The following is a 19,283-nucleotide window of genomic DNA, read 5'->3' on the forward strand; positions in this document are numbered from 1 at the left end:
GCGAAATTTTGATTGATTGATATTTTTTTTGTTTATTTATTTTTTATTTTGTATATATCACAACTAGAATAATATCAAATATTTATAAATATAAATGACACAAATATATAGGCTATAACAGACGTATAAAAAACAAGGTTTTTTTTGTTTTGTTTTGTTTATTTTTGTATAATATATGTATAAAAAAAAAACAGGTGGGTTAAACAGGTGAGTTTTTTTCTTGAGGTGGGGGGGCGTTTTTTTTTTGTTTGTTTTTTTTTTAAAAGATAGAAATCGGGTTTACATCTTCAAACAGTAATGTTGGTATTTGTGATCGTGGTTGAAGGGATAATATTTCTGTGTTCATTTGGTCGAAAGTGTTTAGAAGTGCTTGTGATAATGAATTGTTCGGTGGTTTCCATGTAGATTTTTCTATGTGAATAAGTCTGCCGAGTTTGTTCCTAAAGCGATCGGTTGCCTGAACAATGGGGTCTTTGGATGTTATTGTTGGAATAAACTTGAGGCCTTTGTCAAGTATGCTAAGTTCTAGGAGGCTGAGAAGTCTATCGCTCAAATTGACAGCTGTCTGTCCTAAATACGGCTTCTCATTCCTTTTCCTTGATTCTAGTTTAAATTTCCCATCCAGCAGTTGATGATCTCGCTCGCCGTGTCTGGACCCCAGTGGATGGCGTCGTTTCCTTTCAATTCCACTTTGCCCTTGAAGCTTGGTAGCGTGGTGGCGTTTGGTAAAGGTACAGTGGAGATCAATTGATTGTAGCTGTTGATGTTTTGGTAGGCGATCTGGTTGTCTAGTCGGAATCGGGAAAAAGTGCGGACCTGTGTGGTATAGAGCTTGGTTGTTGGGAAAAATGCTTTAGCATCTGCTCGTGTATCCTTGGTCCGACGTGTATAACCATTTGCTCGGGTACAGATGCCATGTATTTCTGCAGGACCGTCGCCGATCTAGACTTCTTATATTCTTTTCAGATATAGGCAATGCAAATGAATAGAATATCGTCCATGGACTTTTCAATTGTATTTTTCCATTGAGCTGCATCTTTCAGGTTGTGTGCTGGCGTGAATACTGGTCGGTTGGCAAATGCCCCTTTTTATACGCCCACATGTCGTCACTCCGTCCGTCGATCCGTCATCATTGGCATGTGAATGCGATAGAGGCAAGAGATTTTTTTCGAATTCTTTTCAAATTTGGTGCGAAGCATTGTGGTTATGAGAGGACGTTGTGAGACTGTAGTTTTTGATGGATTCTTTTCAAATTTGGTGTGCAGCATTATGTTCACGTCAGGTCGAGCACTATCGATTTCCAACACATTTCTTGCAAAATATAGGAGTATCTCGCATGGCAACCGCTTGCTATTCTATTTGGATGCAACTTAAAACATGTTTATTACACAAAAATCTTGAATGAGTAGATAATCTTCTCTATAATTCAAAGAAGTGTGTATGTGTATATGTTCGCCCATCACGCTTCGTCGCAGCGATCCACCCCCACATAAGTGGTATGACATTAACCAGCGTGACCCCGGGAATGTTTTAGGCCATGATTTATGAAGGTCTACATCATTTATTAGTTAAACACAGTCAAAATCAATTCTACAGTTAACGGGAGGTAACTGTTTATTATGGTAATTAAGTTTAATAATAGTAACGGATGATGTCAGCTAGCTGGAAAGTGTACAAGAGAGGAAAATGGCGAGTAAGCGGATCTTGCGCCTCGGGCGAAATGAAATGAAATGGGGTTTAACGTCCTACTGTTTTGCTCCGAACTGGGCTAATTAAGACGGGCATACGCCATACAGTGTGCTATGAGGGAAATTTTGCCCGGACATCTGCACTACGGCCTACAGTGTGCTATGAGGGAAATGTTGCCCGGGCAGCGGCGTTACTGCTTACTCTTATATCGAATTCCAACTGCCAAGGGATCTTTTACGTGCACGCCAATGTGTACACGGGACCTCGGTTTTTCGTCCCATCCGAACGACTAGACAGCTTTCCTTGTCAGCCCCTCCGTCCTGCATCACTGACAAGGGGGAACCACGCCGGAAAATCTGGATGAACTTTCTCGGCCAATGCAGGGATCGAACACCCGACCTCCAGGCTAGCGAGCCAGCGTCTTACCCACTTAGCCACGTGATCTCCCGCCTCGGGCGAAGTCGGGTATCGAACTAGTACTTAATAATAACAAGGTTATAGACCCACTTCGGGTCGATTTTTTTAAAAAAGAGGATAATGTTGTTTGTTTTTTTTTGTTTTTTTGATGAGCTGTGTAACAAAGATCACAGAACCTCCTGTGTGATATACTGGGAACACAAGAGCATGAAACCTGGTACATAATAATTAGAAGGTAACTTCCTGGGTTATGGCATTTGCCTTTTACGGGAAGTGTGTAACAAAGTTGGCGGAATCTCCCGCGAACACAAGATCATGAAACCTCGGCTGTCCGTCCACCCGTTCATCAGGGAAGCACGGTATCATAATCAGCATTTTGCGACAACCCCCTCCGCTCACATACAGAAAACGTCGTGAAAGTAATAAAGGCTACAGTTTTTAACAAATTATTCTTAAAATTTGGTGTGACGCCTGGTGCAGTGTTATTAAATAAATATCAATTAATTAAAGATACCTTTACATGTACATACTGTGTGATTTGATGACATATTTGGACTATAAAAAAACATATTCAAACTAAGTTATCCATCAAAATTTTGCTTCAAATCCCTCACTAAACATTTTAACTCCAAGGAATTACCCAAAGCCGAAAGAATTTAATATATTATGCAGCCCTATTTCTCATGTGACTTGACTGCGGGAGAACTTATCCATTTACCATAAATATCGAAGCCTGGATTATCCTTTGAGTACTTCTTTTTCCGCTGTTTAATCGCAGAGTATGTTGAACGTTAAAGTTTAACATTTTTACTACAACCGCTCAGTTCGTTGTATCCTAGGTACACTATACCCCACAGTTCAGAGTTCTTAGCAGATTATTTTTTCCAAATCACCAAGGATTGAATACTTTTAACTAGGTCAAGAGGGGCACCCCTGGCGAAATTTTGATTGATTGATATTTTTTTTGTTTATTTATTTTTTATTTTGTATATATCACAACTAGAATAATATCAAATATTTATAAATATAAATGACACAAATATATAGGCTATAACAGACGTATAAAAAACAAGTTTTTTTTTGTTTTGTTTTGTTTATTTTTGTATAATATATGTATAAAAAAAACAGGTGGGTTAAACAGGTGAGTTTTTTTCTTGAGGTGGGGGGGCGTTTTTTTTTTGTTTGTTTTTTTTTTAAAAGATAGAAATCGGGTTTACATCTTCAAACAGTAATGTTAGACATTATGCTTAAAAAATATTATGTATATAACAATAAATGATGTATATTCCGTTATATAAAATATTAAATAAATAACAAATATAAATATAACATTATTGTTGTTTTTAAAGTGTTTTTGTTTTTAGTTCTTTCATTTGAAATATTATAATTTTTATCCTATCTCAAGCCTGTATATTACTAGAACGGGCGGTCTACGGGGGGAATTTAAGTAAACCCGCACATGAGACGTCGCTTGGTGTGTTCGGCACCGTAGGAGATCGCAGGCTGGCCGTAGAGACTTTTCGTCTTGCACATACAAAATTTTTACCCGGTTTCTTGTGACTGGTCTGCGAGCTACCAATCCCTACGACCCGTGTCAAAACACCTACGACGGGTTGTGAGCTTGGCTTTAGCCATACTAAACTAAACCCTTATGAAACTTTATTTATAATGCTACAAACGTTATTCTGTATAACAATAATTAATGTATATATCTCGTTATAAAAAATACTATTTCTAAAAAGAATTAATGAATCACAAACATAATATTGTATTTAATAGGTTTTATTGCGGCCCTTCCCTGAAATTGCGTCTCTATATCCCCGTAGCTTATAGGAGTCTTAATAATCGTTATGAAACTTTATATAAAAATATTACATACATATTGTATATGGCGGGTATAAATAATTGTAGAATTTTTTGTCCTTTCTTTTACTTTTGTTTATTTTTGTTATTTTTTGTTTCTAATTCTTTATCGTATTTCGGTTTATCGAAGGTAAATGTTTTTATTGAATTCCTAGAGACACATGTCATCTGTTTGAACACAGCAAGTGAAGAATTTCTTTATGTCTTTAGCCGCTTTTCTTCTCCATCGTCGTAATCTGGATTCTTTAGGTTTTGTCGGTGAGGTAGAAGTTAAATCTAAAACTATAAATAAATATAACATTTAAATATTCATATCAAGAAAGAGAGGTAGTTAAACATTAAGTATCTAAAAATTGTCAATGAATGTTGCAGCTCAGTGAGGAAGGAGGTGGTTCACTATAGTCAGGTCATGGGTTCCATCCTGTTGTTGGAAGAGAAAGTTCTCCAGGATTTTCCAGCTTAGTTTTCCTTTGTTAGTCGTACAGGAACAGTGTCTAGTCGTTCGGATGGGACGGAAAATCGAGGTCTCAGTAACCCTTGATAGTTAGAATTCGAAATAAAGAGTAGACCGTAGCGCTGCTGTCGGGGAGCAATTGCCCTCATACCACACTGTATGGCCATCTTCACCAGCCCTGTCGGTATAGACAGGTAGGACGTTAAACCATAATTAGTGATAACAATTGCTACAAAGATAAAAATAAAATAAAATAAGACAATATACCTGTAGTTACACCATCTATATCTTTCTGTACAAAATGTGGAATAGTACATAGTTTTTAAATTATATATAAAACATTTAATATCTGAACTCACGATCATGAATTAAGATAAGAATTCGTCTTATAGAACTGCATAAAATTACTAACTTTAATGTTACAAGGATTTACCAACACTCAAAAGTGATATTTACCAACACTCAATAATGACATTTACCGAGGTCGTACTAAATTTCAAAGTGATATTTACAGTAAGATTCAAACCTATTGCAATATTCCGCTTGCGTGTAACTGCCTTTATCAGTGGAAGGGAACCGAGGGATCCGGAAACCCCCGAGGTTGGGCAGACGACTGTCCTCCTTGTAACATACACTTGTGGGAACGAAACCCCGTCACTTGACTCAATGACAGACCCAACGATCTAAAGCGCAAGCGTTAGCCCCGCCCGCTTCTCAACCCAATATATACTAAAATAAAGGTCCTAAAATTTAACTAAATACTGATTATATTTATATGGGATTATACTATGATACATTTCAGACAGCAGGCTATTTCAGCCAACACAAGCAGCAGGTATAATTAACGATACCTTTAAATGGGTCCTCAAGTCTTTTTGGAAGATTACCATCATCATCATCATCACTATTAAACAATAGCTCATCATCAGTAGATATTTCATCATCAGCAGCACTGCCATCACTAGACAATACATAACCATCTTCGTCACTGCTTAAATCAGGGTTGCCAGTAGATACAACAATTACTACAGGTTCTGTTGGATATTTACCATGTTCTATATCTATATCAACTTGGTTTAAATCTCTTGGAGAACCCAGATTTTCTATTAATCTATCTAATGCTATTGTTTCTGTAGACAGTCTATGTTCTATCCCAGAACATCTTTTTCTCATTTGACAAGCTCCAATTAATAAACGAGTTCTCTCATCAAACGTCAATTTGGCTGCAAAATATGAAAACCGAACAGCGTGACTTCCATGAAATAAAATGGCGGATAAACTTTTATACCTACACTGTTTTTATTACATATATTTTGGGGGTGTCCCTTTGTCTGGGATTTTCAAAACGGAAAAGAAGGGCCAAGATACCAAACCTGTTGGTGGATTGGGCTCTTTTCGCTTTAACATGTATTCTTTCAAAGACTCGACGAAGACCATGACAAAACAATGATAGATACATACTTGCTGACCTGTTGGATCCGACCAAATAGGTTTAAATATTTTACCATGCATATTCCCGACCCAATGATCATAATTTCTGGGAGCAAGAATGATCTGAAATGACCAGTTGTAATACTAACCCCAACCCTGTCTATTTGAAATAATGTCGATATTTAAATATTACTTACATAACCAATTGTTCAAGAAGGAATGAAGATCGTTGTCAATCTTGTCATCCATTTTAAATAGTTATCTAATAAAATAAAACAATATTAATTCAGAGTTCATGAAGCATGTATACATAGGCTTACATCTTGTGGGACCATCGGGTTTGCCGTTTCTATCTTGATAACTGGTTTAAATATAGATTAAGTTTTGATCAGAGATATTTTTAAATAGTTAAAAATTGTAAAATCAGGTAATACATACCCTTTTTTCGTTTATTCAAAGTAAATACTGGTATATAAATTCGTTGAAAGTCTTTTTAACGTGTGGTTTCAATGAAGATTCCGGCTCAAATGGTGATATTCTATTATGACGTCATAATAACTTGACGTCAACTTTAAGTGTTGACGCTATTCCATTATTTACAGTCTAGGTAGAGTTGCGGTTCGTGTTGTCAATAGTAGCATAATTTTTTGGAGAACGCTAGATCGGAGACGTCATATGTGGATTGCGCGTTAGAGTTAGAGTAAGGGTTAGGCTTGGTCCAGGGTTAGGTTTAAGAATTTGGGGGAGCGGTTGAGTCTCCACATAAGCACTGACCTAGGATAATGAAAATTCAGTTCGTGATAGTGTGTTTCCTACTAAGAATTGGATTTTCTAAAAAAAAATATGTTTGTTCCACTATCACTGGTTAGGGCTAGTGATTCTTATATCTAGCAGATTCTATTTACTAAGGGTTATATAGGGCTAGTTTTGATATATTGTTTGTTTCTTTGGCGGCAAGTTCAGCTAGAGTATTGTTTTTTAATCGTCGAAGATAGCGTTTGGAGTACCCACTTTCTCTTAGTTTGCTAAATACCAGCGTACATGCTCACTCAAAGTCGGCCTTCTGAGTACACATCCTATGGAAACGGAGAATCAGAGATTTTATGATGCCAGAGAACGTATGCTTTGGGTAAAAGGAGTTTTTGAACCGATGTGTATCGGTTTCTTTGCAAAATACTTTAGTTTCCATTTGGCCAGAGTTATTGGTGTTACTACTTTTAAAAACGGTGGTTTCAAGAAAATCTATGCTGTTATGACTTACATTTGCGGTTAATTTGACAGATGGATGGTGGTTATTCAGAATGTTGAAAAACGTCCAAAATTCGTCTAGTGTGTACGTCCAGACTATGAAAACATCATCTAAAAAACGTCCATAGAAATCTGGTTTTATTGGGCAGAGTGGCAAAACTTCCCTTTCCCACTCCGGCATGAAGAGATTTGCATAACTCGAGGCAAATCGTTTTCCCATCGCAGTTCCTGAAGACTGGAGTTATACTTGGTTGTTGAATGTAAAGCCATTCCTCCCCAGACAGATGTCGAGTAATTTGAGGATTTCTTCGTCCGGTCTGGATGCTTGCGGGTTCCTAAGAAATGCTTCTTTCATAACTGCTTCAATACGTGTATTATGACGTTTCGCTAAACTCACACTTAGAAGGTGGCGACACAAACTTGTTCCACGATCTCGAAAGGCCTTCATCACGGATAGATTGTTAAAGATGAGATCAGTAAAGCACTTATTTTGTCTACTAGTTTGTGAAACCCACTATTCAGAGAAAATTCATGGACTGGATTATAGAAATTAAACAAGGATCAGCCAATTGTTGTGAACTTACAGTTATTAATGACGTGCGCTTTACGTCATACTTCGCAAAAACTGATGACGTTTAACCATCTAAATGTAAGTGTAAATGTAAAGTTGCAAAACCTCTCTATTATACCAATAGATGACTTTACAGTTATGGACAATTTGGAAGTAGAGTATTTCGTGAAACAAGATTTTACAAGCCAATTTGTATACACTTGAACTTCTTTTCTGTGAGAAGGGAGTATTGCGTTCTTTCCGAAATAACTGCAAACATTTGACTTTCTAATTGATATTTAGCCACTATTCCAGAATTGTGAGGTGATTTGTCATGAAAATACTTGTGATAAGTTGTGAGCATAAAACATTTCAAGCTTTTTAGTTAAAATTAAAAGTGGATTGTTAAAATCACAAAAAAATTGTCAAAATCTAAGGTCTGATGTACTTTTTATTTGAGATCGGATCTAGATGAGTAACGATTTAAGGTCAGCTGAAGTAGTAACAATGGCATATTGAGTTGATCGTTGCATATCTTAAACCTTGTAAAGTTAGATGTTTTAATTCACCTTAGAATCATCATCAGGTTCACTTAGATATTTGGTGTGAAGCATTGGGTTCATTCGAGGAAGATCATTACTGATGTTTAGCGTTCGATATAACTTTCCGTTGCGGATTTATTCATATTTTGTGTGAAGCATTGGGTCATTAGAGGACAAGTATCGTTTTTCCGCGTACTGTGGCCCTCCGTTCCGGAATTACTTTCCCTTTCCACATACCTTCCACGGGGGCTACAGTTTTCTAACATATTATTTTGATATTCGTAGTGAAGCATGGGGACAATGAGAGGACGAACCCTATCTTATGCGAAATAAGGGCGTATGTTGCATAGCAACCACTTGTTCAGACGATACGTATACTCACCGTAAGGATTTACTCCACTGAGGTCATGGGAGGACAAACATCAATATTCAACATTTCGTGGAATTCCGTTCCGGGGTTATCTCCCTTTTCCACAGACCTTGTGAAAGCGAAAGAGGCTAGAGTTTTCTAACATATTTTTTCATATTCGATGTGAAGCAATTGGGACAATGAGACAATGAACCCGATCTTATGCAAAATATGGGCGTATGTTGCATAGCAACCACTTGCTCATAGACGATGCATCTACTTATGAATGTTAATCCCAATAAATTAGATTGATGTCAAACAATAATATTCGGGATTCGCCACTAAAAGAGAACGATCTATCTTGCATCGGACCATTTCTTCGTTGGGTGACCGATTAGCACGGAGACGACCGTTTCTAAAGCGCGTAGGGTGCTGACTGGTTTGTTAGAGTGTACATTGTCAATAACATATGGAAATTATTGTCTATAATGATACACAACTAACCAATACATGAAGAGGTCAGTTGTTCATAGTATTCAAGGAGCCACATCTCTATTCACTGGCACCTAGAAATGGACACAAATGGGTCGCAACGCATATAATAATGTAATGTGAATGTATCTAAACTGATTTACATTCAATCGATTCTGTTTTTTACTGTAATTTCTAATCAGTTTTGTCCGGCGAAATACGCGAAGAGTCCAAATTGAATGGTAGTTATTCCAGTCTACACCGGTAGTATTCTCCTGTGGGATGTTTAGCCTCCTTCACCGAGTCGTTTCATTAAAAATGGCGCCCGGAAGCATTCTGACAAGCGATTCATGTACCAATTTTAAAATTTTCATTGCCCATCATTTCACGGTAAGATAAAAACATCAAAGTTGATTTAAATTGACCAATAGGTCATGTTTGCAATGTCGAAGACTGTGGATGATATTGAATTAGAGACTTGCCTCCTTTAAGTATTGGGTTTCGGTGCATCTAATAAATGTTACTATGCTATAATGTAATATATGTTTGATAAACATTATAAATTATGAAGCACTTTGTCACACGCAGGCTTTCAGAAGCGCTGTAAAACATGCATTACAACAAAAAAGAAGTTAAAAATAATAAAAAAAAGTGTGTTTCATGGTCGTTATCCAAAACTCCCACAACGTCCAAAGGTCGATCTATCATGAAGGACACCAACAACACAACAGGTCTTCTTTTTTTACAGACCAGATATACTATTCAAAAAAAGTAGGGGATATTTGATTTTGGGGGCATAATACTAAAATATGCAAATGACTACGAAAAAAGTTACTATAGAACCTAACAGAAGAAACATTTCCAGTTACATGTGACGCCCAAACGCACCAATAGCTACCGCATGGAATGCAGGTGATGCTTGGGATCATCATGGGGGTCCAACCCAAGATTTGCACGACTCTGACTTTGAATGTTACAGTCATTGTGGCATTGAATTCCAGGGTGGAAACATCAGTTTAATTGTTTTAGTGACCAGAAAACAAATTTTGATATGCGTCGGCTTACCCAAAATGAAAGATTACGTGCCCTTGGCATGCTACAGATCGGCACAACACAGGCGGTTGTGGCGCGGACGATGAATGTTTCTCAGTCTGTCATAAGCAGGCTATGGTCCAGATACCGTGATACACAATCTGTACAGGACAGACCACGCTCAGGTCGACCAAGGGCGACAACTCAAGCCCAGGATCGATTTATCCGTACCTTGGCCTTGAGAAATCGTGTCATCACAGCAAATCAGATCAGCGCTCGTCTTCAAACAGACACTGGTGTGAGAGTGAGTGGCCAGACGATTCGGAATCGACTGCATAGGGGTCACCTTCGCGCCCGACGTCCTCGCGTGATCCCTTGTTTGAGAGATCATCACATTCAGGCAAGACGTCGTTGGTGTAGGGATCGTCAACAGTTCACTGTTGATTTTTTGGACAGACGTAGGAGGGTGTGGCGTCGTCGAAACGAGCGCTTCCAAGACGTTAACGTCATCAGACATGATCGATTTGGGGGTGGTTCTGTTATGGTGTGGGGAGGCATCACTGTTGCTGGAAGAACGGCTTTACATGTTGTTGCAGGGCGTGTTACAGGCCAGTACTACCGGGACAACATCTTGGCAGTCCATGTTGTGCCGTTCGCAAGATGTCACAGGGCCAGGATCGTTACAGGTTACCTCCAACAACAGAACATCACCACATTACCTTGGCCAGCACTGAGTCCCGACCTCTCCCCCATCGAGCATGTCTGGGACATGCTTGGACAGAGGTTACGTCAACGTCAACAACATCCTGCCAATGTCCAAGAACTTGCTGCTGCGTTGCAACAGGAATGGGACAATCTGGACCAAAATGACCTTAGACGTCTCATTAGGAGTATGCCACGTCGGATCAATGCTTGTTTGGCAAACAGAGGAGGATTTACCCGTTACTGACTTGGTTGTGATGCTGTGGTAACTTTGCTGTTTGACCCCGGGTATCATTTTACCCTTATAATGGTCAGGCTGTGCCTTACTTAGTCTAACGATCATTTGGAATAAATCGATGAATGTGAACTTCATTTCATTTTGTCATTTGTTTCTTCGTCAGTTTCATTAGGTGACTTTAATAACACTTAAAAATCAAATATCCCCTACTTATTTTGAATAGTATATATAAAGATTTGAGATAAAATAATGTCGTCTGTGAAATCACACATTTTCTGATTCATGAAAGAAGATTAAAAAGAAATACACTGCGCCTATTGTAAAACTGTTCTCCTTTTTTTTATAAACTAGATATTATATACAGGTCTAAAAATATTAATGTAACCTTGATCGTGCGAGCCTATGCCATTGCCCATTACAAGAATTATTAAAAGCCAAGAAAAACGTTTTCCCTTTTTCATAAATAAGACATATAACGGCCTACTGAATATAACGGTAACCTTGATCGTTCGCGCCTTTGCCATTGTCCATTTCAAGATTTATTAAAAACTGGAAAAAGCGGAATACAGACGCCTACTACAAAACCGTCCTCCTTTATTTTAAGCTAGATAGTTATAGGTGGGAAAATGTAACCTTGATCGTGCGAGCCTTGCAAGCCACGTCGCATTTCAAGATTTATTAAAAGCTAGAAGAAGCGAAATATAAACGCCTAGAAAACAGTCCTTCATTTTTATAAGCTAGATATTTCATTTGCTTGAAAACGTTGAGAGAACCCTCAACGAAACGTCGCTTTAATTAAAATAGCAATTCTGTACCATATTATGTTTTTCTGTTTATTAGATATTTACAGGTAAAACGACGTAACCGTAGCCGTGCGAGCCTGTGCCATGTCGCATCTTAAGATTTGTTAAAAGCTGATAGAAACGAAATACGCCTAGAAACAGATCGGAAAAATAGTATCAATGCAACCTTGATCGCCTGTGAAATGACACGTTTCAAAGTATATAAAAAGCCGATAAAAAGGAAATACCGAAATAGAGATTTGTATTCATTTGCTTAACAGGCATAGAGATGGATTTAACCCATCTTACTCTAGTTGTTCTGCTACTGGGTGTTGATAAGGTCATCCCACAGACTGTCACCATAGATGCCCACAATGCTCAGGTGGTCCAGTATATTGATGTCCGATTCATAGGGGTTACACTTGATTCGTACTATTTTACAACTCATTTCAATCGTATTAACTTCAGGTAAGTTTCAATATTTCCTAGTATAACCTATGCAGTATTATTTAATCACATTCCGTAAAATTTGTCAGGGGTGTACCGTTCTATAGCTGTGGGTACCTTTATATTGGGAGTCGATGACATTAAGAGAGAGAGAGAGAGAGAGGTAACGTTCGCTTGACACAAACTAGGTCATTTCGGGACTAACATATGCTTTAATTTTATTTCAATATTCGCTTGTGCGTACGGGTCTTGAGCAGTGGAAGGAAACCGGAGGACAGGCGACCCTACTCCTTGTCACGTACAACCGGGGATTCGAAACCACGCCAGTTGACTTAATGACAGACCTTATGATACACCGCGCACGTGCTAACCATTCGGCCATCCATCCCCCCCCCCTCCCATGACATTAATGGCTGGAAAATAATACATCCGTATAAAATATCGTCGGTGTTCTCTTTGCGATGTGAGTAGATCAGTTCGTAAAAGTTGTGCTGGGTGTACATTTCACCGTTGTGGTTACTTGTATAGTTGAATTTTACTACATATGCTTACATTCGTATTTCGTGTAGCATATAGCAGATCATGACTCATGCTGGCATTACACAATGGGTTCTTTGGGTTGTATTCCTAATTGTTTTCAAATTTGAGTGAAGTCTGTGTCACTACAGACCCGGAACTGTAAAGCGCAGTGGACGCTTACGGCTATCACCCGGATCCATTCACTTTTTTTGAATTGTCTGTAAGTTTGTGTTTTCCTGAGTATGATGTCCTGTCCGTGTATTTGTTTTTGTGTAATTTTGTGTGGTGCAGTCCCCCTGCACTTACTATTAAAGACATACACTTGCATCTTAAGTATGGATTAAGTGATCATTTATTTGCAATGGAACTATTAAACTTTGACATTAAAGGCCAATGGCTGATAAATGATAACATTTTTGACCACCCTTTTCATTCGGCGCCGACAAGTAGGTCGTTAAACTGATTCCCGCTCTTAACATCCTTATCAAATCACGTCAGTGTTCTACATAGATACATGTCTATTTGTCAATCAGAACTATGGCCTTCAACAAAATATAGGGCAAGCTATTTTAAAGGATATAAGGAAAAGAGATTTAATTCAGATTGTTAACACCGTTTGGTGGCTGCTGGATGACTATTATGGGGATTGTTCATTGTGTATATATTGGTCTGTTTCTGGTGTTTTGTCTTAATGGAATCCAGTTACAGAGTGTCACCATTGATGTTCACAATTCCGGAGTTGCACAGCAAATTGATTCGAGATATATTGGGGTTACTCTTGATTCATATGAATTGAGAAATCATTTTAAACCCCTTAACTTTAAGTACGTTATGTATTATGCTATTTGAAAGCGAGACGGTGTTTCACTGCAGTCTCATATTTCTTTTAACGAACACTCATGTGCTACAAATCATAATTCGAATTGTTACCCAATTTATTATCTTTGTAAGATGGTCGATTCTGTGCTTCTCTTTTTAAGATGGAGGGCTGGATGGCCGAATGGTTAGCACGTGCGAGTTGTATCATTAGGTCCGTTACTGGTTTGGTTCCGATTCCTCGGTAGTATGTGACAAGGAGTGGGGTAGCCTGTCCAGCTTCGTTGGTTTTCTCCGGGTCCTCCGGTTTACTCCCACTGCTAAAGACCCCTACGCGCACGCGAATTATTGAAATAAAAATTGAACCATATGTTAGTCCCAAAATGACCTAGTTTGTGACGAGTAGACGTTACTCTCGCCCTCTATCACTCCATTTTAAGATAGTCTATCTATAAAATGTACGCACATGCTTTTATAGAAGTAGAATGTCTAGTTTGATGAGTAATAAAATTATTAGCCAAATTTCTGTTGCAATTTGTATTACAAATGATATCATTTTCCCGCTGATCACAGTTCTCGTATAATGAGATAAATTATTAATCCATAGCGTGTTGTATTTTTTGTCTTAGAAACTTCATATCTGATTTATTTTTCAGTTCACAGAGATTACTGACACTGGCTCGGGGATTAACGCCATGTTATTTACGACTTGGTGGCACGGATGCAGATTATGTAGTTTTTAACAAGAATAGTCATGTAGGAAGAGATGTTGATAAACGATTTATACTGAATGCAAATAAATATACATTTGGCAGTGAGTATTAGGATGCTCTCATAAGATCTGTATTTCGTTTCGATTTAAATCCCTATCAGTTATCTGTTGTTTTTTAAGGTTTGGGCTTCTTATTACTACCATTTGAATCCCCGGTTCGGTGAGTAGGATGTTAGGTCGCTAACCCGGAGGTACCATGTTCGATCCCAGCAATGGCCGAGAAAGTTCCCACTTGTCAGTGATGTAGGATGGAGAGTCTGGCTAGGGACAACGTATAGTCGTTCTGATTGGCGTGCATGTAACAGACCCCTTGAGAATAGGAATACGAAATAAGAGTAGGCCGTAGGGCCACTGTCCGGGCAAAATTTCCCTCAAGGTACACAACATGGCGTATGTTCGTCTTTATTTTCCCAGTATAGGAACAGAACAGTAGGACGTTAAATCCCATTTCATTTTATTTTAATACCATTCTTAATAAAAAGAGAAGTGTATTCTCAATGTCTACATGGAATGCTAGGTCGTGTCAATTTGACACAAACTGCTTTAGGATGCAGTTAGTTATTCTAATGTGAATATTAATGGAACTTAATCATTACACTGTTAACGTAATGGCCATGTAAAGCTTAATAGAAATGTAAATAATTATATTTCAATTACTTTTTATTCCCTAATCCTGATTTTAATCCATAATTTATGATTTATGATTTAACTAACATCATTTATAGGTTAGATGAATTCAGAACATTCAAATATATGAATCTGGGTGAAAATAGTTTCTTTGTTGCATGGAATAAAAGCCATAAGATAATGGTTAATATGATTTGATTACATTGTAAACAGTAATAATAATGTAAATTCTTACAATTATTGTAAGCCCCAGGTTTGGCGATAATAATTTAACTTTTCAGTGTGTTTATTAACAATAAATAATTTTTTTTCAGCCTCGGATTGGGATCGTGTAAATGGATTTGTAAAAAATGCGGGATTGGACTTTATCTTTGATTTGAACCTATCATTACGTAAAAACGGAAGATGGGATCCCACCAACGCCAAGGAATTATTTCAGTACAGTATCCAAAAAGGTTACAGATTTGCTGGCATTGAATTGGGTAATGGTAGGTATATTTGAATAGATTCTTTGGTATTCACTTGTGCATTATATTAAATAATTAACTACTGTAGACAAAAACAATGTTCATTTATTCAGCATAAATGCTTCCTATAAATTCTTTGATTTTATTGGCGAATAAAATCTAGGATTCCGCTATATATACCTTTGTTGATTATTTGAAGGTCTTCAAATGTAAGTGGGTAAGACTCTGGCTCGCTATAGCTTGGAGGTCGGGTGTTCGATCCCTGCATTGGCCGAGAAAGTTTATCCTGATTTTACAGCGTGGTTCCCCCTTGTCAGTGATGCAGGAAGGGACGAAAAACCGAGGTCCCGTGTACACATTCACGTGCACGTAAAAGATCCCTTGCTAGTTAGAATTCGATATAAGGGTAGACCGTGTAGTGCCGCTGTCCGGGCAAAATTTCCCTCATACCACACTCTATGGCGTTTGCCCGTCTCCATTAGCTCAGTTTGGAGCAGAACAGTAGGACGTTAAACCCTATTTCATTTCATTTCATGAACGATTGTGGTGTTTTAATGGCATTCTGAAATATGAAACTTTATCAAAAGTCTTCTAGAAATATACAGGGCGTTGCGCGTTTAGAGCCATGTGAAACTTGCTTAGACTTGTCGTGAACCGGAAATAGTATAACTCCGGAAGTGCAAGTGCAACGCCACTAGGCTTATACAACTCCTTATACCCCCAATTGGGAGCCACGGTGGCTCAGTGGGTAGGACATTGGCTCGCTAACCCGGAGGTCCCGTGTTCGATCAATGCGTTGGCCAAGAAAGTTTATCTGGATTTTCCGGATGGGACGGAAAACCGGGGTCCCGTATACTCATTGGCGTGCACGTAAAAGAACATTTGGCCGTTGGATTCGAAGTAAGAGTAGACCGTAGCGCAGCTGTCTGGGCAACATTTCGCTCATATCACACTGCATGGCATATGCTCGTCTTCATTAAAATCCAGTAGAAGTAGGGGGGTTGGATGGCTGAATAGTTAGCGTGCGCGCGCTGTATCATAAAGTCTGTCATTGAGTCAACTGGCGTGGTTTCGAATCCCCGGTTGTACGTGACAAGGAGTAGGGTCGCCTGTCCAACCTCGTGGGTTTTCTCCAGGTCCTCCGGTTTCCTCCCACTGCTAAAGACCCCTACGCGCAAGCGAATTATGTAAATAAAATTAAACCATATATTAGTCCCGAAATGACCTAGTTTGTGTCGAGTGGACGTTAAACCCCATTTCTCTCTCTCTCTCTGTCTCTCTGTCTCTCTCTCTCCAGTAGAAGTAGAACAGCGGGACGTTAAACTCCGTTTCATTTCAATTATACCCCCAATTGCAGCCGCGGGACAACCCTAGTGAAGCTAATAACCCTGTATAAAGGAATAGACAGACTGACATGCGAAATTCACAAATATATATAAATCTTTTATTTTACCCTAGAAATGGAATATAACAAAGACACACACGTAACAGCTCAACAGTCAGCACAAGATTTTGTTACATTGAAACAAGTAATAAACTCCATGCCAGGTTTATCGCATCCTAAAATCTATGGACCGGCCGTTGCTGGAATATTCTATCAATCATTTACCTATGCTGAAGAGTAAGATATTTCTATAATCATGGGCATATATACCGCTGCTGTTTTATTTAAACAGTGGACATCGATTTATTTTAAAACAACCAATCGATCTTGGTGTGGCTAACCCTAGGCTGAAAAATCGCAAGAACCCTGGAACTGGGACATTATGTTCAATGATTCTTGTCACACCCTTTGACTTTTGTTCCCATAGACAAAATATATTTGGAATTTTTGGTTATGTTCGATGTCCACAAAAACGAATATGGTTGAAATCTGCTTGCATTATACAAGAACATTACCCAAAATCGGTCTCTGGTTGGAACGATGCAGTGTCTCTCTAAGGTGTATATAGTCCTTCGGATGAGACGAAAAACCGAGGTCCCGTGTATACATTGGAATGTACGTAAAAGATCCCTTGGCAGTTGGAATTCGATATAAGAGTAGGCGATAGTGCCGCTGCCCGGGCAAAATTTCCCTCATATCACACTGTATGGCTTATGTCCGTCTTCATTAGCCCAGCATAGGCGCAGAACAGTAGGACGTTAAACCCCATTTCATTTCATTTCATTTCTTAGGTTTATAATGCGATCATATATGGATAATTCAAGAGGATGATAATGAAAACTCTTATATTTCAGTTTCTTGAAAGCTGGTGGAGCAAACAATGTAGATGTATTAACCTATCACCAGTAAGTATTTTTTATATTGTGAAACAGCTATTACACGACTGGGAAACGAGACGTTATCGGGTTTAAACCATATGCGGGCTAAGGAAATGTGATATTAAATACATATTACTTAAAAGGCTCTTAGTTCAGATATTATAAAAATTATTTGAAAGAAAATGCTAGAGAAATGGAATGAATATATTATAATGGGCAAAATATATCGATAGGTCGCTGTGTTTAGTTTTATTCTGATGCTTTCTTTCACTTGGCTATCTGGCAATACTTTGAACTTTAAATCATCGAATTTCTGACTATTCAACAAAATATATCCCAAAGGTCTGGGTTCCTTTTAATACTTACCGTATTGGATTATGGCCCCTGATTGTGTAAAAAATAGCCCTTTTCTTAGCTTGTTTTCTGTCCATCTCTTGCCAAGTGTGGACGTAACTTACATGGCAACCCATTTGTTTCGTTTGGCAAAACATTTTGAATATCAAAATTATATATATTATAATGTAGTTTCCGGAGAATGTCTTGTTTACATGAACCTGCCCTTTAAAGTCCTGTTTTTCATCACATTTGGTTGAGGCCTTTTAGATCCCCAGTTTGTTTTCAGACGTAGACTTTTATAAACATCTCATTGATGTAGTTTAGGGATGTGTACATTTTTGTAATTAGAAACTGATCTTTACTCTTTCCTGTTTTGTCAAGTTTAAAAAACAAATAAGTAAAATTATACATAGAATAAATATTGGATCTTCCTTCTAGTTACTACACTAGCGGCCCAAAGGCGACCGTTGAAATGTATCATGACCATAAGGTTCTAGACACACTGAAGGCTGGATTAACTAGTGTCATGAATGCTAGAAATAAATATGCCCATGGTAAAACTGTTTGGTTAGGTGAAACATCAGCAGCTTATAGCAGTGCTGCGGGAGATCTGAACAGACTGTATGTAGCTTCCTTTCCGTAAGTACATGTTTTACTACACTGTACAATAGGCCTTAAACTATTTAACGTATAAATACATATCCCCATGAATATTATATCAAGAAATTTTGAACATGCGTGTTTATCAACTTCCACGGCGAGAAGTTGGGGCGATAGGACCCGGATAGTTGAGGGGCGATGGAGCGATAACTCGAGGTAAAAATCATCTCGTGTTGTCGGGGCGAGATCCTCGGATTATTGTCCCGTTTCCTCGATTTACTCTCTCTCTCTCACTCCCCCTCTCTCTCTCAGATACATAGATAAACAGTAGAATTCTCCTGAAACATATCGTGTACGTTTACAAAATTAAAGCACCACAACATTTAGCCCACGTCCAGGATTCCTTTCCGACTAGAGAATATAGTTAAATTATGATTCTAATAAAACAAGAAAATAATACTTAATCTACTTTAATGGTGTTTTGCAGATGGTTGGATAAATTAGGTGTTGCAGCTTTGTATGGTGTAAAGGGTCTGATGAGACAAGCTCTTTATGCTGGTTTAGTTGATGAACATACTAACCCTAGAAATGTTAGTAATACCATTAATTTTGAGAAGAGCAAACACTTTTAACGGGGGAAAAAGAGAAAATCGTGTTAATTCAGTTGAA

General features: G+C 38.2%; 1 protein-coding gene across 1 annotated transcript; it reads left to right on the plus strand.

Moving 5' to 3' along the window:
• The first annotated feature begins 13,358 nt into the window (after positions 1-13,358).
• LOC126815304 (heparanase-like) lies at positions 13,359-19,246 on the plus strand. Its single transcript, XM_050540873.1, has 7 exons — positions 13,359-13,558; positions 14,207-14,364; positions 15,264-15,437; positions 16,875-17,037; positions 17,655-17,705; positions 18,453-18,653; positions 19,102-19,246. The coding sequence occupies exons 1-7, from the start codon at positions 13,365-13,367 to the stop codon at positions 19,244-19,246; spliced, it is 1,086 nt and encodes a 361-aa protein (XP_050396830.1). The 5' UTR covers positions 13,359-13,364.
• Positions 19,247-19,283: the final 37 nt, after the last annotated feature.

The sequence above is a fragment of the Patella vulgata genome, chromosome 3 (genome assembly GCF_932274485.2).
Source record: "Patella vulgata chromosome 3, xgPatVulg1.2, whole genome shotgun sequence".
In the NCBI taxonomy this organism is placed as follows: Eukaryota; Metazoa; Mollusca; class Gastropoda; family Patellidae; genus Patella; species Patella vulgata.

Bases quoted from the DNA above. Each gene is read 5' to 3' on its own strand.
- LOC126815304 (XM_050540873.1), top strand. From the start codon at position 13,365: ATGACTATTATGGGGATTGTTCATTGTGTATATATTGGTCTGTTTCTG. The intron at 15,438-16,874 runs GTAGGTATATTT...ATTTTACCCTAG, and splicing joins TGGCATTGAATTGGGTAATG to AAATGGAATATAACAAAGAC. The intron at 17,038-17,654 runs GTAAGATATTTC...CTTATATTTCAG, and splicing joins TCATTTACCTATGCTGAAGA to TTTCTTGAAAGCTGGTGGAG.